Genomic DNA, 24083 nt, shown 5'->3' with positions numbered 1-24083 from the left:
AGGTTGGTTAAATTTTGGTTCTGTGCACAAAAGTAAAATAAAATATGAACATTTCAGTTTTACCTTCAACCCCTTGTGTTGTTGCACTTGTTTGATGTTAGGCCTGGGCCACACTGATTGTGTCTGCAGTGCGTGTCGGAATGTCTTGCTTTTTAGTTCGCTAGCAACCACACTGCCCACATGAGCTGTGCGTCTCATCTGTGGCTGCAGTGGTGCTTTACGCGAAGTCTTGCCTATTATGAGCCATGTGCAGTACCCAGCAAGAATAGATAGTAAAAAAGACCTATCCATAGTCATTGAAATTACACGAGCAACATAAACTACTTTCACTACAGTTTTAATGGCTGTATCTGTACATTGTATCAAAGAGATGAAAAAAAAAAATTATATTTTTAAACTCAACACCTTCGTGCATTTCAGATTAAATCTATTTATATGTTACAAAGCTTTTATTATACTGTATTTATCAAAGGCAAACAAAGTGTAGAAAGATAGCAGCAGAAAAACACAATCAGTGTGGTCACTTTAGACACACAAGCTGTACCAAGTCAGCAAAGTGGTCGACTTGCTAGTTTTTGATCATAAGTATTGTATTCATAACAAATGTCCATATTTAACACAGTGGTGTTGCAATTTGGGGCATATCGCATACATATCAAATCTTACATAATGTTGCTTTAAGAGTAATCTGATGTAAAGGAATTTTAAAAACAAACACTGGACATATAATCAAGAAAATTACCAAGAATCAGAAACACTGAAAAACATACATCAAGTGAGCAGATGGAGTTGCCTGTTTGTCACATAATTGTAGATGTACATATACTCAAAACTGAGATTAAAACCTGAAATTAAAAGTCATATTGAGTTTTTGTCACAGTTTTTATTTCATAGTCTTTTCTGTCTTGTCAATATCTTGTCTTATATTTAGTATTATATATATTATGTATTTCATTACCCTTTGTTAACAAAATGAATGATGTGAGTGGTGAAAATGGTGTTTCCCAACAGACAACACAATGAACACAATGAATGACACATTCTTTTGTTCAAAGTTTTACTGCCCTGAAAACAAACTTTGTATGTTATCCAGAATACAAACAGATTAACTCTAAGTGCTTCACATATTACATGCCTATTACAAATATTTAAAAAAAAACATGATCATAACACATACAGATACCTGTTAAACAAACCTTTCACACTGAAAGCTGTAACTGAAAGAGATTACAGCACAACCTTAAACTGTATCATATCAACAAGTCCCAAAATACGTCGCTGTAGGTATCATCCAGCATAATTTTTGGACATGGCATAAATCACAAAAGAAAAATGGACTTGGTGGACTTTAACCCAGGAGATTGCTGTTCGTGTCCCACATGAAACCAAAAGTAAACATGTTTTAAAGGACCAGTGTGTATGATATAGTGGTATCTAGCTGTAAAGTTGTAGATTGAGACTGTACACCGCATGTATTTTGACGAGTGTGTAGGAGAAACTACAGTGGCTGCGAAAAAGCCTGTAGAAGCATGGCAATTCAACAGGGCAGACTCCATCAAAGGTGGTCTGAGGCATCTGTAGATAACAGCTTATTCTAAGGTAATGAAAACATGACAATTCTTGACCTTTTCACAACATTAACCATGCAAGCTTTAATTTTATAGCCCAGACATTGCATATTTCTTGTTTCTTTCTTGACCACTGAGCCTGTGGAACTCACAGAGCCCAATCAGAAATGACACTAGAGGGATACCTGCAGCGTCATATTTTAAAGCCACTGACCAATACTGGAGAATTTGACAAGTTGCTAGTGAGTGTTGATCATATATACATATTTTATGCACAAATTCAGCTATCATGTAGCAGAAGCAGTATTTTTCAACACGGCCAGTGTTTGGCCAGGATTAATGCTACCTCTGTTATCACATCTGTTTAAAAAAACTCTCATACAATGAGAGAGAGTAAGCTTTTTAGGGATTATAGTGAGAATGTTATATTATTCCACTGCAGTCCTGTACTTTTAAAATGACGCATTTCATTTTGAAAAGCTTGTTTTTGCTAAAATGTTTAGGAGACTACATTCTTAGGTGAAGTGTGATCCACAAAGGCTTTTTCTTCTCTCCACATAAGAAACCAGAGTGCAGGACTGTCGCCATGTGGACTACCAGGAGTGGGTAGGCTTTCTTCAGTTCCCTACAGCAGCCTGACCAGCTACCACAGCAGTGACAGCAGCCTGGTTCCAGTAAGTGGATGACTCGTCACTGAATAAAACTACATCCATATTCATTATTACTGTTTAGTATGTTACTCTAAACTCATGTTTAGAAAAGAGGAGCAGTAAATGGTTTGATTTTAGCAGTGTAATTTCATCCTTAAAGTCCACACCCGATCAATGTCTGTGCAGAGTTTGACACTAGAAGGATGTTTTTTCACATTCATCTGTTGAAAGTGAAAACTTTCTCTATGCTCATTAAAAAGCTGATTTTAAGAGGTGGGGTCACAGCATAATTTGTGACATCACAAATAGTTTGGAAGAACTTGTACAGTGTGATGTAGAAACTGGAAGCCAACAGTGCCGATACACTGAGAATGGACATCTAGTGTCCAGCAGGAAAACTTTAAAAATGTACATTTTAGTGCTGTCAAACGATTAAAATATTTAATCGCGATTAATCGCATTAATGTCATAGTTAACCTGCAATTAATCGCACATTTTTATCTATTCTAAATGTCCCTTGATTTCTTTTTGTCCCATTATTTAAGTGTACATGTAAGGTAAACTAGGACTCAGCCTATAAGTTAAACCATGGCTTATTACTTTTCTCAAGTTTGCTTTGAACATAGCAGTCAGGCTATTGCTCTTTATTCATCAGAGGCTCAACCCAGCCTCTTATTTCAGAAAGAATGAACAGTAACGGTTACCAAAAGGTAAGCCTACTACTTCTTTGCTTTGAGCCAGTTACTCAAACAGACAAGCCTGTTGACATTTTCAGACAACAAGGAATTCATCCATTTCGGCGTCTCGTGCTCGCCATCCACTCAAAACATAACATCTACGACTCTTAAACAAGTGTGTGCGGCGTGCCTGTTGTTTTGTTTCCGGTCTAGCTAGATCCGGTGTGGTGTTGTAGTTTTTCTAACTTTACTAGTTGTAAATTGCTACTAGTTGCAGCAATTTGGGGTTCAGTATCTTGCTCAAGGATACTTTGACATGTGGCACCAGGAGCCGGGGATCAAACCCACAACCTTTCGATTAAGGAACGACCCGCTCTTCCTCTGACCCTCTAACCCTAACCCTAACCTGCCCACCGTTTTTGACATTATATAGTTAATTTCACTTATCTTAAGATTCTATAAAAGCGTTCCATTCAATAAATTGTAGATTATATCTCGTTCTGCATAGGCCTACTTTTTCTTAGACAGACAGATGGAGCAAACTGTTCTAAAGGGAGAAGATTGTAATGGGAGCACTGAGATGTGACTGTGTGGATATGGCAAATCGTATAGACCGTTTGATAACAGAATGTAAATTGCTCTGATATCCTGCTCAGATAATATTTTTATATTTACTCATTTAATTGCAGATACACCAGAGAGTGCACTTACAGAGAGCTTCCATTCTCATCAGCCGTTTTGCACACTGCCTACAGTATCTAGAATTACTTACTAACATTTTAGTAGTGTTCAGAGCATAGCATTGTCTAACCTTGTTATATTTTATTTACACTTGCAATAAATTAGTGTCAAATAATATCAGATTTTATAGTCTATGTGCACGCCACACACGTGCACCTATGGCAACCCTGACATCACAGGGTGCCTCCACTTAACATATCATAATTTAATAACTGTTCACAGGTATGTTTTCATTAGTGTAATCACCTGAAAATGAGAATCGTTGTGTATATGTTAACTTAGAATGAGTCATTTATTTCTACAGAGGGAGCAGGTCCTCTTCTGTGGGGGCCGCCATGTTGAACTGCCATTTTTCTACAGTAGCCCATAATGGACAAACCAAATACAAGTCTCACGGACACTGTAGTTTCTCATACACACTTGGAAGGCTGAGCTGTATTCAAATGGTTGCAATCCGCAACTTCACCACTGGATTCCACTAAATCCTACACAAACCTTTTTGAACAAACAACCAATGCTGTGGTTTTTCTGAAGTCTCCAACACTTGAATCGATTAATACAAGCAAGTAAGTGTAAGTTTTGCACAGCAGCAATTACGAAAGTACAGTTCAATCTGCTAAATACTAGAGGTGTGAATTGTCTCTGATCTCCCGATTCGATTCGATTACAATTATCATGTCAGCGATTCGATTCGATTCGATTCCTCGATGCATCACGATGCTTCAAATAATTTTTTCTATTAAAGCCATATAGGACATTTGACTTGACGGAATGCATTAAGATACTGTATAGTTAATTCTAATTCAATTTTGTTTGTATAGCGCCAATTCATAACAGAAGTTATCTCAGGACACTTTCCAAATAGAGTAGGTCTAGACCGAACTCTTTAAAACATAGTAGTAGTAGTAATAGTTCAATATAATAGTTTTCTATATTATTTCATATGGTTGTTTTCATCCAAAACTACAAGTAGTAAGATATAAACAACTTTTTTTATTTAACAGTCTGAACACAGCAGATAGCACACACACAAACACACACACACACGTGTCTCCCGATCGTGTCATTAGACAGAGGGACAGTATTCAGTGTCTCAGCACTTTTCTCACCTATGATTGTGACCATGTCCAGTGCTGCCGGAGTATTAGTTCCTCTGCTATTGTGTGATGGTTTTTTGCACCTTGCGATGTGGCGGTGTTTGTACGAGGATAACGCTGCGTTTTTATTTACTGATGCCACGCTCACTAAATGACCGGCCTGTTGGCGATACTCATCAAGTATCCGATGAAAAAAGTCCAGTGGCTTATTTTTTTAGTTTTTAAACATAAAACACACACAGGTCTTTCCTCATTTCCGACCGTATTCACGGTAAACCCAAAGGCTATGTAGGCTTTGTAGTATTTCCTGGTCTTATTAAGTTTATGCCGGTTACCGTCACTTGCTGTTCTTGCCTCTGAGTTCTCCTCCATTTTTCTTTTTACTCCTGTCAGAAACTTCTCCATCTCTCCTCCCCCGTCAGTCCCCCCTGTCTCTCACGCCCCACTATTTGAGAAGTACTGGTCTAGATGAAATGGGTTAGGCTACTGAGAATGTTATTTTTCATTTGAATGTTTATGCTGCGGCCGGAAAAATTAACGAGCGACATCATTGCGTTATAATCGATTATGGTCGGCCACTGCATCGATGCAGCATCGTCCATGTCTGCATCGTGATGCATCAATTATTTGATTAATTTCAACACCTCTACTAAATACAGTCAACTATTGTAACAACTAAACTATGGTTGTATAAATGTATGTAATGTAAGTCTAAATAATCCATATCCTGTGCATTGATAAAAATAAACCATCACCTGAATTTAATTAAGTAGTTTATAAGGGAGTGCGACTGAACACTGCCAGCTGATTTCAGCCTCTTGTTGCCCACCCAGTGACTAAAAGTAAAACAAACAAAATACAGACTAGCATTATTTTAAGGCTTGCAATTTTGTTTTGGAAGGTGAGAAAAGTTCAATCTACAAGCTGGTAAAAATGTACATTTAACTTAAGCTACTTTTTTTAAGAGACAGACGGTAGTTAGCATGTAATATTTAGCTTAGCTTTAAAAGGGCATGATAGGATTGTAAGCGATCCTCACTTAGAGCCAACTTCAAGAGAATTCAGGTCTGATATAATCACTTTATGTGCGTTTGTCTATCACTGCATGAAAAGTGGGATTTTCGTCTGCAATTTGCAGGCAACATGTAAAACTGCCGTGAATTGTCGGAAATTGACGTGGGCCTTGCTTGGAAGTTGTCCCCCCCCATGACCCCCCTCCCCCTAATTCTAGGGGAGGCTTTAACATGTAAATGAAAATGCTGTGAGCTATACAAATGCAAATCAGGGTAACAGGGGGAGTTTTACCCCAGGTGACATTTTTCCAAAAGGTAAGAAAATCTCTGGTATAAATAAGATCAGGCTCAGTAAAGCCTCATTATAGACTCTTAAATTTTAGCTTGAATTGATTTATTTAATTAAAGTATGCTAGATGAATTACTGTGTATGTCATTAGCAATGGCAAATGTTATGTAAAAAAGATACACAAATGTAGTAACTGTGAAGAATTGAGAGAAATATATATATATTGTCCTCAGATCCACTAGGAGGCGATGAGTAAGTTGTTACCTGTTGGGAATGCAATAGATGGAAAGAAGAAGAATTTAGTCCTGTTTACTGTGAGAGATGATGTGATCGTGATATACACTGTGTTCGTCAGGAACAAAATAAACTTCCCCCATGTTCGGTAAGAAGCCTCCAGTGAGTTAGTACAACAAAACAATTTATTTCAATAATTAGAAGAAATTGCTGAATGCTATCAGTGGGCTGTCTCGTCAGCTTACTCTGTTTGTTGCCGATGTGAATGAGCAGTTCACTCAACTCAGCAGTTCAGTAAACTCCAGGTTGCGGTCCATGGAGGATAGGTTGGCTGCTTTGGAGTCGAAAAACTATGAGGGAGAGACTAACTCTAAGAAGAGAAGAAGGGTGCACAATCCCAAGAATGCGGTAAGAATATGTTCGGTGACTACTAGCTAAGCTAAAATTAGCCTAAAAGCAAAGGTTTTTTTTAAGTAGCCCAAGCTAAAAGTAGCCTAGTAGCCTTGTAAAAGAACAAGTGAGCAGAACCAGTGTAATTTGCTTTATAAAAGTGTATTTTTTTGTCTTGTAATTTACAGGAAGCAGTACACCGTCTTCACAACTCGGAGACAAATTGTAGGCGCTACGAACCGGAGCAAGGGTAAGATTTAAAGAATATGCTTTCATTCTGCTGTATAAGGAAATAGATACGTTAATAGATACCGATCTTAACCGTACATTTTGTTTTCACAGACTAACCTCGCCTCATAACGAGGCTGTGACCTCCTATTTGCTCGGAGCTATGTCTGCAAGTCCAGATTTACACAATGCTGATAATGACGACATTGTGTGTAAGTAACTTTTACTGTTTTGTCCTTCCTTGTTTTACTGTGACTTACGTTTTTTTTATTCATACCACTCTCATTTAATTGTTTTCCAGCTGCCTGTAAGACCTATTACGAGACACGCAGGAGCTTCAGACCAGACCTTGCACCGCAGGCGGAAGCTGTGAAGAGTTCAGCTCAGGGTCGACCGAGAAGAAAGAGGATAAGACTTTTTTTGGTGACTATTTTTCAGGTGCATTAAAAGATGTGTTGTGTCCATACGCTGTGCATCGCGCAGTACTGCTTGTCTTTATTGATTGTTTTTACAGCTGCTGGAAGCGAGACAGAGTGTGCTAGATGAGGAAGAGGGGGAACTTTGGAAGTCCGCCACCATAGACCTGATGTCTGATGCGGAAGACGGCAACGTTGGCGGGGTGTCTGGGTGGATTGTGCGACCTCCGTCCTTTCGCAGCCAGGAGCTCACCGAGCTCTGTGCCACGCTGCACTCATTCCACTTTTCATGCAGTGTATAGGAGGTTGTCCACATTTTAGACTTCTAGATTTGTGAGTTGGAAATTAAACAAAGTTGATCATACTGCCAGACCAACAAAATTGGACAACTTGGAATACCCTTCAAAGAATCAATACTGAATGAGGAGGTGTATTACCCATGAACTTGTGCTAATCATTATTTATGCAGATAGATAGATAGATAGATAGATAGATAGATAGATAGATAGATAGATAGATAGATAGATAGATAGATATGTGTCAAGGGGGAAAGCTCACAATGATTTGAAGACCTTTTAGATAAAAAATTAGGTTCTTATCTCTACCTCTAGTAAGAAAACAAAATTCAAACATTTTAAAATATCCCTTTAACTCGTGATTTCTCCATTGGCGATGCTCAAGCCATTACACGTGTTTCTTTTCTCACCGAGTGTCTTGATGGAAGCCTGTTTGATCAGGCGAGGGAATAGGCAGCTCTTCATGCTTGGCTGCTGTGATTGGCCAATGCTGCCTTGCCGATTTCTTGCTTCCCTGTGTCCTTCGTTGCCCTCTCCCTCTCCGTCAGAAATTGGCCATGTTGCTGTTGACATCTGAATCCAGATCAGTACCTTTCAGTGCTGGACAGTCTGTGGAATACTCAATCTCCTCGACACATGGAGGCTCATCATCTTCAAAACAGCTACATGAGAGAAGAGTTACATCATGTGTTGTTCATTAATACACTGTGTACCCTGAGGTCTAAAAAACATGCATTTCTTTACTCCGAACATTTGCAAAAATTATGTTTGAAACATTTGTTCATTCCAGAGTATCAGGTAGCAATTTTCCTCTTTCTTTTTTGCCTTGTTTTGTTGAATTTTACTGTTAAGGCCAGTTTTAGTTCAGTTATATTACTAAATACAAAAACTGCCTAAAAAAAACCCCAATCAGTTACTATTATCCATGGATTCACCATAGTGAAACGCCATGTAAGATAACTGGACCTTTAGTTTTTTTTTAACTTTAGCGCTGCTAATCTTCTGCTAACTCTTATATGTCAGTGTTTGAATGATACTTTAGCTTTTAGGAGGGTGCTTGAGCTCCTCAGCACCCACAGACCTTCCACTGGGTCAAGTTAAGTTTTAGGTAATGTCTAAAATGACGAACCAGACATCAAGAAAATTTGCATTTAATTGAATGCGGCAAGTGATGTATATACAACACATCGAAATAAACTGCAATGCACTGTCTGTTCTGTGTCCTTTCTATCAGAGCCAGCATTAACTTTTTCGGCAGTTTGAGCTACAGGAGCTTGCAGACCGGTAACACCCCACAAGAGCTGCAGTTCTGGAGATGCTCTGACCCAGTCATCAAAATGTTGCCCTTGTCAAAGTTGCTCAAATCCATCAACTTTATCAGTGTTACTCACTTCACCTGTGAGTGCTTATAATGTTGTTGCTGATCGGTGTATATACATATTGTAAATATCAATGTTTTGCAGATGTGTACCAGAAGCAGTGTGTCTCAGTTTTATCTGTAATTCAGCTCTCCTAATCAAATATATTTGAATCATTGTGAGAAAGAAAATTGATTGATATTGGGTGGCATTTCCAGAGCTCCAAAAGCTGTTTTATTTTCAATGTAGTATAGTTAGTTTTCCCTTATGACAATAGGCACGAGACAAATCCATGTTAACGTGAGCAGAGCAGCACAAATAGCCACAAAGTACTTTGTATTTATTCATTTGTGAAAATACGCATTCATGTTGCACGTCTATTTATTCTGGATAGTCCATCCTATAGCCTACTGTCAACTGAGTTGATGATCTTGTACACTGACAGGTTATTTACAGCTTGCTACACATAAAACTTCCGAGATAGTGTACAGTGAATGGAGGATTTTGGACACAGCCACATATAATCTGTTCCAGGATGATGTCATCTGGTGCTTAATGGTGTGGAACTGAAACATTGCATAAAAATGAAATATTCTACATGTATGTTACAATATTGAATGCAGCCTTGCATTTAGTATCTTTACACACTTTGGGATCTCTGTTTTTTTATTTTAAAATTAATTTTGCGGGGCGCCCAGTTAGCTCAGTGGTTAGAGCTGGCGACCCATGTACCAAGGCTGAGTCCTTGGTGCAGTGGCCCAGGGTTTGAATCTGACCTGTGGCCCATTGCTGCGTGTCATCCCCTCTGTCTGCCCCCTTTCCTGTCTATCTTCAGCTGTCACTATCATAAAGGCAATAAAAGCCCCCAAAAATAAATGGTAAATGGACCTGTACTTGTATAGTGCCTTTCTAGTCTTCCGACCACTCAAAGCGCTTTTACACTACGTGCCACATTCACCCTTTCACACACATTCACTCAGTGATGGCAAAGTCCATCGAACAGAAACTAACATTCATACACATTCACACACCGATGCACGGCATCGGGAGCAATTTGGGGTTCAGTATCTTGCTCAAGGATACTTCGACATGTGGCACCAGGAGCCGGGGATCGAACCCACAACCTTCTGATTAAGGAACGACCCGCTCTGCTCTGAGCCACAAAATAATAATAATAATAATTTTGCAGGTCTGAAAGCTGTTTGCATAACCTGCCTCTGTAATGATGAACACATCTAACAATGTGTTTGTAATTTTTTAATATGTCCTCCTCACACAGTGTGACCTTGAGCTCAGCTACAGTCACTGTGATTGACAGCTGACAGAAAGCCCCAGTAACCAGTAATCTAATTATACACACTGGGTGTGAGTGTGAGTGTGTGGGAGAACATGTAGAGACACACCGGACTCTGTTGGGACAGAGAGGATGTGACACGCACACTGATCTTCATCTTACTGTGGCTGAGACAGACAGAGGGAGAGAGGGCAGAGAGAGAGGAGGGAGTAAGAAAGGAAGGGAAGAGAGAATGAGTATGAGTGAAGTACACAGAAGGGACTTAGAGCCTATGTCTATAGCATACTGATGACAGCAACTCATTTTGTGTGTTTTCTTTGTGCCATGAATGACAATGAAGCAGGACAGCTTGTTTTTGGTAAATGGTATATGGACCTGTACTTGTATAGCACCTTTCTAGTCTTCCGACCACTCAAAGCACTTTTACACTACATGTCACATTTACCCTGTCACCCAGTGATGATAACGTCCATTGAACAGAAGCTAACTCATTCGTTCACATTCACATATTGATTCACATACAGCATCGGAAGCAAATTTGGGGTTCAGTATCTTGCTCAAGGATAATTCGACATGCATGCGGGGATCGAACCAACAACCTAGTGGACGACCTGCTCTACCTCTGAGCCACACCCGCCCCAAATGATTATGCACTGCAAATTATTATGTAAATGACCGTCCTATGCCCCGCTCTCTTTTTTGCTCCAATAACAGTTGAGCAAGCCTTAGTCAACTTTCTCTTTTCCACTGCAAGCCTAGTGATCAATTCTGATTTATTGTTTTTTTGTTTGGCTGTCAACATTATTTTTTAAATGTGGCCCATATCAGATTCCAATTGAATTAAATTAAGGTTATTGTACGGAAGTATCCCTTCATTACAATGCCGATGTAGAGTGATGTAAAAGTCATCTGAATTCTGAATCTGATTTGAACATTATGAAATTGGTCTGAAATAGAACTGAAAAAATTTAATTTGATTTGGACTGTTCACACTGTCATGAAAAAATCTGATTTGAGTCACAGATGAGCAAAAAAATAAAACGGATTTGTCAATAAAAATACATACATATCGAAAAAACTAAATCTGGCACTTAAACAGCATGATGAAAAAAGTGCATCTGGTGGATGGGGGGGGGGAACCTATCTGGCAACTGAGCAAAACCCCTCCTAGTTAAAACCCAATATCAGGAGTTGGAGAAATAAGAAAATTTGAATTTGGATTCAATCAAATTTCTACTCATTTTGGATTCTTAGTATTAATAATAATAATAATAATAATTCTGGATACTCAAAGACACTTTACACAAAGACAACATAAAAGCAGCAAAAAAATGTATGTACATAATAACCTAAATTATACAGTTAGAAGGTCATTGTTGATTTTGGTTTTAAGGAGCTTTAGGTTTATAGGTAATGTTGACAAATAAAGTTACCAATAGTCAAATGGATTGGCAATTATAATGAGGTCATGAAAGATTTTAATGATTTTGGGGATAAGAAAGTCAAATATAATTGTGCACACACTATGTGTATACAGTGCAGTGAAACGGTCAGATTTTTAGAGGCATGATGCATTTTTTGTGGTGCTGTTGAATTATATTGTCTTATACTTATCTGTTCTCCTCATATTGTGGTCCACCCAATAAATATCAACAAAGGTAGAATAAATATTCCACATGTCGAAGTATCCTTGAGCAAGATACTGAACCCTGAATTGCTCCCGATGCCGTGCATCAGTGTGTGAATGTGTATGAATGCATTAGTTTCTGTTCGATGGGCTTTGCCATCATTGTGTGAATGTGTGAAAGGGTGAATGTGGCACGAAGTGTGAAAGCGCTTTGAGTGGTCGGAAGACTAGAAAGGCACTATACAAGTACAGGTCCATTTACTATTTACCATTACCAAATATTCATGGAGGCATAGTGCATGACTCTCGAATTAGGCTGCATTAGTTTTACATGTGTGGACGTAATGAACTGGCAACTGAGTGTATTTTATTATGTTTAACATACTAAACATCCTTTATGCAGATGCTATATCTATTCAAGTGAGATATCTAGAGAGAAAATTATGCTTTGGTTTAACTGCTTATTACCCTGTGCATAAACAAGTGTAAGAGGTTGGCATTACTTTGGTTTAAGGCTTAGGAGTTACTAAAATGGTTGCATGTGAATCCTGAACCATTAGAGATTAGTTCAAGTAAAATGAATATGAAAATGTGCTGCTCTGTCAGTGACTAATGTGCCCTGGAGCAAAGCACTTAACCACAATGACTAATGACTAACTTTTCTCTGACAAAGTGCTGCTTATTTTAAGTCTAGTTTAAAGTTTTGAAAGAGAATATCAGGGCAGAACTAAATGTGTTCCATTGAGCACAGCAGGTTGCAGGCCCTTGCAGGCTGCCATACTAGTTGTGAATCATAGCGCTAAACAAGAGTTCAAACAGTGCTTTTTCAAAGACACAGAGAAGCTTTTGTGGGTGCAGAAAGTTGGAGAGAGGTGGGTTGAGAAAAGGAAGAAAGATAAGGACAGACAGTACAGAGACTGTGTTTGAGAAAGACAGAAACCCAGAGACAAGAGAACAAGACAGGCAGGCAGTCTGTGTCTTCTCCTGGCTGAGTGAGAGAGCACAGGAGGGGAAGGCACTGGAGGCTTGGCCTTAACTCCACACTCAGTCCCAGCTAAGACTTTCTAAATATCTCTTCCTTTCACAAAGATCTCTTTCATATCGTTGGGTCTGTTTCTGCCAAAGGTTTCCCAGAACTAAACTCTCATGATCTCTTCTAATACAAACAGCTAAAAAAGTAGCCACGGAAAAAGCTGTCTGTACTATCAATCCAAGGGTATCTGAACAGACTGGAGACAATTAATGAAAAACCTAACCAAAGATAACAAGCAAAAAAGAGTGTTGTAAAAAGTATGATGTGACCTTGGCAGTTTCTTGCACTGAAATATTTGTTATTGAAGGAATCAAGTTTTTTGACAAATATGTGAGAATGAGAGGAGAGGATGGATATAAATCTAGTGTATGTTTTAAGTATAAAGCTGGAGTAGATTCTTAGTTAGCCAACTTAGTATGAAGACTGGATGAGACTGGAAGCAAAGCAAAATTGGCTAATATGAAGCATATGAAATACTCTTATCCAAAGTGCTTTACAATTGAGCTGACCTAAGTCTATTAAATTAGTCTTTCAACCACTTAATGCGCTGTACTCTACATGCCACACTCACCCCAATCACACGTGTCTGCCGATTGCTCACCAAGGAAACTAATCATTCATACATAAGCTACTGGGGGGTAAAGGTCATGCTCAAGGACACTTTGGCATGTAGCAAGAGGAGCCAGGGATCAACCAACCTTCCGATTAGTAGACGACCCACCCTAACTCTAAGCCACAGTCCCCCCTGAAGTGAATAACATTGATTATCTGGTACATTTCAGTGGGTGGGCTATATCACAAGCAAGTGAAACATTTTCCCTCAAAGTTGATGTGTTAGAAGCAGGAAAAATGGGTAGCATGAGGATTCTACAAGGGCTAAATTGTGATGGCTAGATGATCCAATACTGCTGTTCTTGTGGGGTGTTCCCTGTCTGCAGTAGTGAGTACCTATCAAAAGTGGTCCAAGTAAGGAAGAGTGGTGAACCGGAGAAAGTGTCATGGGCGGCAAATTGCTGAAAAAGTTCATGCTCGTTCTGACAGAAAGGTGTCAGAACACATAGTGAATCACAGTTTGTTGCGTACGGGGCTGCATTGGTCGAGGCAGACGGCCACCTACCTAGGCTGGGGGTCTATCTGAGGTTTCTGCCTCTTAAAAGGAAGTTTTTCCTTGCCGCCGTTGTCAAGTGCTTGCTCATGGTAGGAACTGTTGGGTCTCTGTAAATACTTTTATGGTAAATGGACCTGTACTTGTATAGCATCTTTCTAGTCTTCTGACCACTCAAAGCACTTTTACACCACATGGCACATGTAACCCTTTCACACACATTCACTCAGCGATGGCAAAGCCAATCCAACAGAAACTAATACATTCCTACAATTCAGTATTTTGCTCAAGGATACTTCAACATATGGCACCAGGAGCCGGGGATTGAACCAACAACCTTCGATTAGGGGACGACCCGCTCTGCCTCTGCGCCACAGCCGCCCACATCTTCTCCGAAAGGCTAATAAAATGCTTATTTATACTTTTTTTTTTATATGTCTAGGTTGTTCTGTGTACTTCATTGTGTTGTTGCTGTGTGTAATGCTGCTGCTACACAGCAATTTCCCAGCTTGGGATCAATAAAGTCTGTCTGTCTGTCTGTCTGTCTGTCTGTCTGTCTGTCTGTCTGTCTGTCTGCTAACTGATCAATATTACACCAAACATCTACACCTGAATATGATCATATTTCACAAAGAATGTGTACAGTAATATATTTGTCTTTGCAGTTACAATTCAATACAAGACCTGTCAAATGTCAAAAGATGTTTCAGAGACCTTTTAAAAATATCAACAAAATTATTTTTTGTTATATTTTGTTCCTCGGTTCCTCCCGCCACATGTCGAAGTATCTTTGAGCAAGATACCAAACCCCAAATTGCTCCTGATGCTGTGAATCGGTGTGTAAATGTGTATGAATGAATTAGCTTCTGTCTGATGGGCTTTGCCATCACTGAGTGAATGTGTGTGAAAGGGCGAATGTGGCACGTGGTGTAAAAGCGCTCTGGTCAGAACAAGTACAGGTCCATTTACCATTTATTCTTCTTGGAGATATTTGGGGCTGACCCTGCAGATTACTTTTTATATTTAAAATCAATTAAAGTCTGAAATTGAATTGCATTATTTTTGTCTGCTCCAGCATTCATATCTGATCTGTAAATAATTTGTCCTGTGTAAGGTAAAAATTTATATTTTATTTTTTTTAGAATTGCGTTAGGCACACAGATACAGTAACTCTCATGAGGAAAGACTGGAGTACTTTGATAAATGGAAGCCATACTTACAAAATTATAGAATACGGTCATCAGCCTTCATTACCCAAACTGAGATCATCATTGTCTCAATATAATGATGTTGGCTTTTCAGTAATGTTGGAACGCCATGCCAATGCAATCCAACAATGTAACTCAATACTACAAAACACATCTCATATAAACCCACACCAGACTAAGACAAACTCAGTTACTCAGGTATACAAAACTGCACACTCTTGATTGAAAAATCAACAAAACAATTATGAAAAACATTAAGAGAATTTCTTTATTACTGCAATTTTCTGCAGTGAAGTGTAATCAAACGGCTTTTCAAAAGCAGATTAACTGATTTATATTTGACTCACAAACAAGATTTCACTCAGAGTTCAGTTACAACAGAAGCTCAGTGTGAATCCTGATAAAAATGCATTAATCAGGATAACGTAATGAAATGCAATTGGATTGTTTATCAAGAGAAAATGTCTAATCGGATTATATCTGACAGCCAATGCACTGTGGGCCACATACACACAACACCCTACAGAGCCAGAGCCACATAACGTTATGAGGAATATCTTCTGCTGTACAGTACCTGTCATGACCACACACCTTAATCACTGCAATGTGCATATACTATACAGAAAACACATCACACTAGAACAGCAACACCAGCATGAGAGCCAGTGTGCAGAGCTGCATTACCGTTGCAAAAATACTTCCTAGCAAGTATTTGTGGAGAGCGACGTGTAAGAGGTGGAGGTGTCCAACACATCCAAACACAAAACAGTCACAGTGTGACACACAATAATTATACATTTATTAAAAACAGCATGACATGATAAACTACAATTTTTACCACAGTTTATTGTAAAGTGACATAACAATGTGCCATGTATTTTAGCAGTAATACACACTGTACAGTGAAAATAGCATCCATGGTACCTCTCTGTTAACCCCCTTAATGACAACATAATGGAGGTGATTAAAAACAGAAACTCCTACATTGCCAATCCCTCTAGGTTTAATCTCCCATGATATTTCAATATTACTCTAATTTGTATATGTTGTTTTTGTACTAATAATGCATAGATACTTTTCAGGAAGTCGGAATTGGCATATGCCTTATCTCCACTGATTAATTAAAGCATTAATTAAGAATTGATGATGACTGAGTAAACTGTGATTGGTTAGTTGGACTGACGAACACACTTACATGTGTCACTAACACTAATGGAGTGAAGCCTGTAAGCTAGTTCAGGCAGTCAACTCGAGTTGCGCTGCCATACACACATGACATGCCTCAGTCCATAATTACTAACCACGGTCTATTTAATCTCTCCCTCTGCCCTGTCAATGCTGCTGTTGCCCTGCATCCCTATTGCTGCCTGCTGCGCTGTAAGCCCCACTACCACCCCAGCATCCACCTGTAAGCTTCAGCTAGTGGTTGAAGGTATTTGCCTGTCACTCCCCAATATCTCTATGTAAACATATCTGCAGGGAATTATGAGGTCGTAGCCTAGACGCCAAAATCGAAATATGCTATACTGCTGTAATAAACATTTCAAACGTGAGTTGTCTGACTAAAATATCTTTTGAGATTGTTATATTATTAATGATGCTCTGATATGGCCTCTTCGTTGTATTATATAACATCAGTGCATGCATCTATATTTTAATATACATTTATTTTTTCTTAATAATTCCTAAACTATTAAAGGATAAGTCTGTTGTTCTCTCTCAATAGTTTTTGACTTCCCTACGCTGACTATGGTGGTTCCTACTGAAGACGTTTCCAGCTGAGTAGAGCGACTGAAACTGCCTTTATTTCAACCAAAGTTGGAACAGTGGAAAGACTAACAAAGACAGTTTTGGTGAGTTTTATTTTGTTTCTGTCCACTTTGGATGAAGTTATTAAGTTAAATTGATATGCAAAGTAAAATTACGATTGGTGATTGCTGGAAAGACATTGGAAAGACTAACAAAGATGGTTTTGTTTTGGTCTGTGATGCTGGTGCTCTAGTACAATATCCTGTGTTAAGTGAATTTCATATATATAACCTTTAAAAACAGTTTTTAAAAAAAGCTTTTAATTTCCTAAAACAGCTGGCCACTGTAGCTGTTATCAAAAGCACACATACTTGTAGGTTGATACATTTAGAATTTTTATTTATTTATTTATTGTATCTATTATATTGGTTTTAGTCTAGTTGACAGTCAGAAAAATATAGAATATTACCAGACTTTTTCTTTTATTTATACCGTTGGATTAATCAGAGTTTTATAGTCTTTCATGTCCGTTCAACATGGTTGCTCTAGTCTGCTCGAATTGAATTGTTTTATTTTGATCCTGGCCAGAAATACTTAAGTATGGATTCATTCTGTAAACATGTTTTACCTTTTACTTCTGTTGAACTCATTCTATTTTCTGTTCTATGGGGAAATTTTATAATAGTGGGAATGTTATTCAGTTGATAGAAACTCAGCTCCAAGGTTCTGCTGTAGTTCATGGCTACAGATGGATTCACAAAGAGCAAAGAACATGTGCTGCCGGTGTAGAAATTACTGGAATTAATTAAATGGAATTAATTAAATTACTAGATTACCAGACCTCAAATAAGGACATTAAATGCACAACTTGATTATTTATAGCCATAGTTAGTTATTGATAACTATGGAACCTTAGGGGACATAGGGACAAAAACATACACACCTAATTGATTTAATTTGTGATCTTGAATATGTTTTCTGTCGAAATATGCGGGAAATATCCTCTTCAGCTGTCTTTCACCTGTTTTGCTTTCTTCTTTTCTCCTTTACCTGAATGTTCATTATTTGGGTGCTTAAAAATTTAACAATTGCAACTGAAATTAAAGCTGCAAGCAGCGGTGGGCGGGACCTCACCATCTCCCCGTGTCGGGGCCTGCGTGGCAGGTGCCCGCTGCAGCCGCACCACACCACGTCACGACCCGTCACGACCCGTCACGACCCGTCACGTCACGTCACGTCACGTCACGTCACGTCACGTCACGTCACGCCCAAACCCTCATCTCCGGAAGGGAGACCACTCTACATTGTCACGCATTTCAGACACCATGCAAAAGACTTTCATAGCGTGACTATTCACTGTGAACCATGGAAATTCAGTGCCATGCCATGGACATGCTGTTTGACGCACAGTAAATATTTGATTAACTTTTGATCATCAGTATGTCTAGATTGCAGTGATCGATGAATTTGAAGTCAATTCCGATAAAATCTGTAGGAGTAGTTTGCTTCAAATTGAAGCCCTGAAATGCCAGAAATGTCATCACAGCTCAACATTCGATTCAACCTGGCCAACTTTGACGGCAGTGCCACGGACACGTCCTTTAATGTACATGCACAAATAACACAATATTGAATCAGCAACATTTTTTAAGTGTACTGTCCAATTTTGAAGTAGATTCGATAAGTCCCCTGTGAGGAGATTGTTAAAATACAAGGCGAAAAATTCACCGAAAATGACCACGGAATTCAACATGGCCAACTTTGACGGAACGCCACTGACACGCCCTTCAACGTACATGCACAAATAGCACAATATTTAATCAGCAATGTTTTCTGACGGTATCAACCAATTTTGAAGCAGATCCGATAAGTCCCGCATGAGGAGTTCGTTCAAATACAACGCGAAAATGTCAAAAATGAAAATCAAAATGGCCAACTTCCTGTGGGGTTTGGGGTATGAGTCATTGGGGTATGAGAGGGCTGCTTTGTTAAAACATTACAGGGGGCGCTACAAACACAACAAACACGATTTTTGGTATGTGAGCTACAGGCTCTAGTCTACACATGCCCTGTGAATTTCATATTCATAATTACACACAGTGATTTACTCTGCCACCAGTGGCATGTTTTTTACACATTTGTTAGCGAGCCTCAGGGAGCCATGGGCAATCATCGTACCAAGTTTCGTTTTAATCACACGTGCCGATGTGGAGATATAAACTTCTTCATTTTAAAGAGCGCCACCTTGTGGCAATGGCCTGAAATTGTGCATGATGCCTGATGAAGACATGGGGAACTATGGACCCAAGGTTGGTGTCAATTGGACATACCAATGTGGAGAAATGGTCCACTTCCTTTTTTGACGAAAAATCTACAGTAAGTGCTAATTTTATAAGGTGCTTATTTCTTGAAATAGCAAAATACGTTAAATCACTTTCTTTGCCAGGACGTTCTCCAGATGCTATGTAAATAGTTTCATGCAAATTGGATAAAACAACTTTGAGAAGGAACTCGGAACTTTGTTCACGGACATTTCATTGAAACATTGTATATGTTCAGGGGGTCAAAAATGCAATGAAAGGTGCTAATAATAATAATAAACATTCGACAAACAATAGGGACCTTCCAGTTGATACTGGCTCGGTCCATAAATATTACTTAAAGTTTAAATTTTAGCTGGGGCTCAGAGGCAGGGCGGGTCGTCAACTAACTGAAGAGTTGGTTCAATCCCCAGCTCCTCCCCCCACATATCGAAGTATCCTTGAGCAAGATACTGAACCCCGAATTGCTCCCGATGATGCGTCATCAGTGTGTGAATGTGTACGAAAGCATTAGTTTGTGAATTAGTGAATGTGTGTGAAAGGGCAGTTGTTAGTGAATGTGTGTGAAAGGCCAAATGTGGCCTGTAGTGTAAAAGCGCTTTAATACATTACTTAAAACTTTTTAAAAAATAGTAAAGACTAACTGGGAGAGAAGTTTTTTTGTTTTGTTTTGTTATGTTTTTTTTTTTTACAGTGCAGGGTTTTCTGTTTCCCAAATCACATGTGAAGCAATGACCCGGGAGTGCTTAAACCCTTTTACCATACTTTTTTTTCCACTCAAAATATTTCTCAAGGAAAATTATTTTTCAAACCCATCCTTTTTTTTTTCCACCTATGTATTTTTTGTCGCCAAAAGCCTGATTTTATTTCTGCATCATATCGACACTGTAAGTACAGCGATGCCTACACCATAGCCTATGCCATAGTCTGATGTGCCCCTCCCAGAAAGGTAACTATACATCACAGTGACGCCGGCTGCAAAAACTGTGATTTGTCCAATTGATGTGTGTATTGCCTGAGAAAGGGAAGCAACTCTTGCAAACCCAGATGAGTTAATAATACTGCCTCGCTGCATGACATGCTCTTGTCTGTCCCCTCATATTGTAAAGAGGAAAACGCAAGACAGATTGAGGAAAGTGAAAAACTCAACACAGTGGCATCGAAACCCCACCACCACTTAGCATTTTGGCAGTGTTGTTTGTAAATCAGCCACAAATCAATCAATTAATTTGAGGGGGTTAGGGATCTCATTTTAACATGAACCTTATGCCCTCCTGCAGGTGAAAGGCAACTGCTGGCAGCACCAATGGGTCACACAGGCATGATCCAATTTCCATTTGGAGGTAATTAAGATTTTTGTAAAAACAGCAATCTTTAATAAAAAAAAGACATCAGCTCACTCTACTACTAATATAGGTTGCGTGTGATGAATAAGAATGTGAAATATGAAAGAGAAGACCCCTTTATCACACTGGACAGACAAAGAATTGTCGACAGACATACACTGTTCAGGGAGAGGTAGGTAGTCCCATCAATGTCACAGGAAATAAATGCTGTAATTACCCATAAATGACAAGAAATCAGTGATGGATCTTCCTTTACTCACATTTAAATGGTTGATGACATTTTATGAATAATACTGCTTAGCTGTTCTGACAAGCATGCAGCTCACCTAATAATGTGCCGAAAGAAAATTAAATGAATGAAGGACAGATACCAGTAACTTCTTCAAACTTGCTAATTTTTTCTTTTAATCTGTATTTTTTTCAGCTTTATTATGTAATTGTTCAAATCTAGAAAATCAGGAGATTTTGAATATGGCACCTAATTCGTGTTCAGATGCTGTGGCCAGTAGGCTAGCTCTTTCAGACTGTTTTTGCTTTAATCTTTTTTCGGCTGCATTGCTGAAAAACATATTACCTATGACAGAAATATAGCAATAATCATTGTAAAATTAAGCAGAAATCAGAGACCTTTGTTTCCACATCTTAACAGAGACCTTTTCTGTCCACAACCTTTACAGAGACCTACAGAGATAAGGCTATAACAATATGGCTGATGTGCAACTATGTCTTGATAAAGCCTGTTACCATCTATGTATTCTCATATCACTGCAGTTAATAAATAAAATGACACTACCCTGTCTAGTCTGAGTGCCTTATCTAATGTTTAAGTTAAAAAAAGCAAAATCCTAGGTGTACCTTTTGAAAAAACATCCAATTGAGTACAACTGATACAAAACGTTGAGGCCAGGAATTTAACACCTAAGACAAGCAAGAAGAAATTGATTTCAAGATTTCACTTGTGGTTTTTAGGCTCCTGCCTATATTTGTGATCTGCTAACTACATATGAGCCTGATTGTAGAGATCCTTTGGCAGGGCCCTACTAATGGTTCCAATATCTCGACAGGCCATTGCTGTCCTGGCCCCAGCTGGTAATTGTGACGCAATAAGTCATATGTAGATAACCCATGTGTTCCCTATGTGATTAAATGTATTTATGGAAAGAAAAGTGTTCATATTAGTCAAAATGTTGCTATGTGATCAGTGTATGTGCTACAGGGAATCTCACATGAGTACGTCAGAAAATGAGAGTCTCTGTGTACAAGATGGAAGCAGAAAACGTTGTGGAGTGGTTGTAAACCTAAAGTGATATTTTTGCATTTTGCAGGTAAGCTGGTAACATCCATTAAGTACACTGGGCTAGAGTGATGTTCATGTTGTACTTCTGTGGCACTGGTAGGTTGTTTGTTAATGACTGTAGAGTCTAAGTTTAGCTTGTTACCAGCTAATGTTTACATCCACCATTGCAATAAGTCAGTGCATGGGGTGGTGGCCTCATGTCAGGGAGGCCCCATCACTTGTAGCATTGTTTTTGTTTCTGTCGTATGTGTTTTCTGTAATAATATGGAAAAATATGGTGTTATGCTGAACACAGGTTGCATAATAGCATGCTCAGGAACAGCTTTTTTCCATTAGGTGTCAGCCTGCTAAACTCTGCATCGAGGAGACCCCCCATCCCAATGAACTCCCACTGAACTGTCTTTCTTTCTGTGTTTTTTTCATTTCTACCTATAGTGTAATCATATCTAGCTGTCTGTATATAATGTCTGGCAAATATCTTGCCAGTATATTGACATATATATCTATTCAATTCAATTCAATTCAATTCAGTTTTATTTGTATAGCGCCAATTCATAACAGAAGTTATCTCAGGACACTTTTCAAATAGAGCAGGTCTAGACCGAACTCCTTATAACATTTACAGAGACCCAACAGTACCACCATGAGCAAGACCTTGGCGACGGGGGCAAGGAAAAACTGCCTGTTAAGAGGCATAAACCTAAGACAGATCCTTCGGCTCTAGGTGGGTGGTCGTCTGCCTCGACCAGTTGGGGTGAGAGAGAGAGAGAGAGAGAGAGAGAGAGAGAGAGAGATACACACACACAGAGAGAGACAGACATACAGGTGCACAGCAACAACAGTAGCAACAACTAATAGTAGTGACTGATGATGAACATGAAGAAGACAACGACGACGACAACAGCAACGATGGGGGACAACAAGCAGCGACAACAGACACAACAGTAACCGTGGCAATAATAATACTACTAATAATAATAACACTAATATCAGTGATATTAGCAATGGCAGTCAAGCAGGACCATGGCAGGAGGCTCCACCAGGATAGATAAGAACCTGTGAGACGAGAAAGCACCACAACTCCGGGGAAGAAGCGAAGTTAGTAACATGCATTAATGGTACATGAATGAGTGCAGAAAGAGAGAGAGAGAGGAAGAGAGGAGCTCAGTGCATCATGGGAAATCCCCCGATAGTCTAGGCCTATAGCAGCATAACTAAGGGATGGTTCAGGACTCACCTGATCCAGCCCTAACTATAAGCTTTATCAAAGAGGAACGTCTTAAGCCTACTCTTAAATGTGGAGAGGGTGTCTGCCTCTATAACGTTGTTACTTTTTTTTACATATTTTTTTACATATGCACATTACTCTGCACTTCACTGCTTTGCACTTCTGGATAGATGCTAACTGCATTTTGTTGTCTTGTACCTGTACTCTGCAATGACAATAAAGTTGAATCTAATCTAATCTAATCTAATTCATGTACATTTTTTATTGTTTATTTAATCAAGTGTAAAACATGGATGCAGAAATTGCTCTGGAGCGATTATTAACTTAAAGTTATATTTTTCCATTTTGCAGAAAATCTTTAAAAAAAATTTAATGTAAAAATCTGTGAACCATTACACAATCTCAGTATCTTCTTCACAAATGGCATAGACATACACCAATTTTCCTCATTGGATTACTTGGAAAAATAATTTGCCATACAGCCACTTCTTAATTGCATAATGATCAAACCTAAATTTGAGGGCTTTGTATCTTGTACAATATACATGTACAAGACGTTCTGAGAAGATACATGCCCATCGTTGGGTGTGACCAAGGTCTGGAATGTTGACTTTAAGAATTGTAAGGAGGAGTCTGTTAAATGAAAAAGAGTGTGGGAAAATGTGGTCATCATGCTCATCCTGAAATTATAATGATCAAATCATAAATTTAAATGTATTCACACATTCTTTCTGACTCCTAGGAAAAGTTTTCGATTCCAGCTTTGTCCCACACCCATCTGCACATTATATAATATTAATGAAGTAGGAACCTATTTGCATGTCAGTTGTACTTGTGTTGTCTGATATAAAAGAAGCCAATATCCCTATTTTTTTCTTGTGTCTTACTTTTGAATGATGATTATGGAATAAATGTAAG

The 24083-nt window shown here is 38.8% G+C and overlaps 1 protein-coding gene across 2 annotated transcripts in view; it reads right to left on the bottom strand.

Moving 5' to 3' along the window:
• Positions 1-1040: 1040 nt before the first annotated feature.
• LOC127353683 (cytosolic carboxypeptidase 4) overlaps positions 1041-24083 on the bottom strand; it is a 194130-nt gene continuing 171087 nt past the window's right edge. For both annotated transcript variants that reach the window (XM_051383150.1, XM_051383151.1), the window contains one exon: positions 1041-8261. In XM_051383150.1, the coding sequence (XP_051239110.1) occupies positions 8144-8261 (118 nt within the window). In that variant the 3' untranslated portion in view covers positions 1041-8143. The remainder of the gene's footprint in view (positions 8262-24083) is intronic.

Source organism: Dicentrarchus labrax, unplaced genomic scaffold (assembly GCF_905237075.1).
Source record: "Dicentrarchus labrax unplaced genomic scaffold, dlabrax2021, whole genome shotgun sequence".
Taxonomy (NCBI): Eukaryota; Metazoa; Chordata; class Actinopteri; family Moronidae; genus Dicentrarchus; species Dicentrarchus labrax.
The sequence above is the reverse complement of the archived record's forward strand: the minus strand, read 5'-3'. Positions and strand labels throughout refer to the sequence as shown.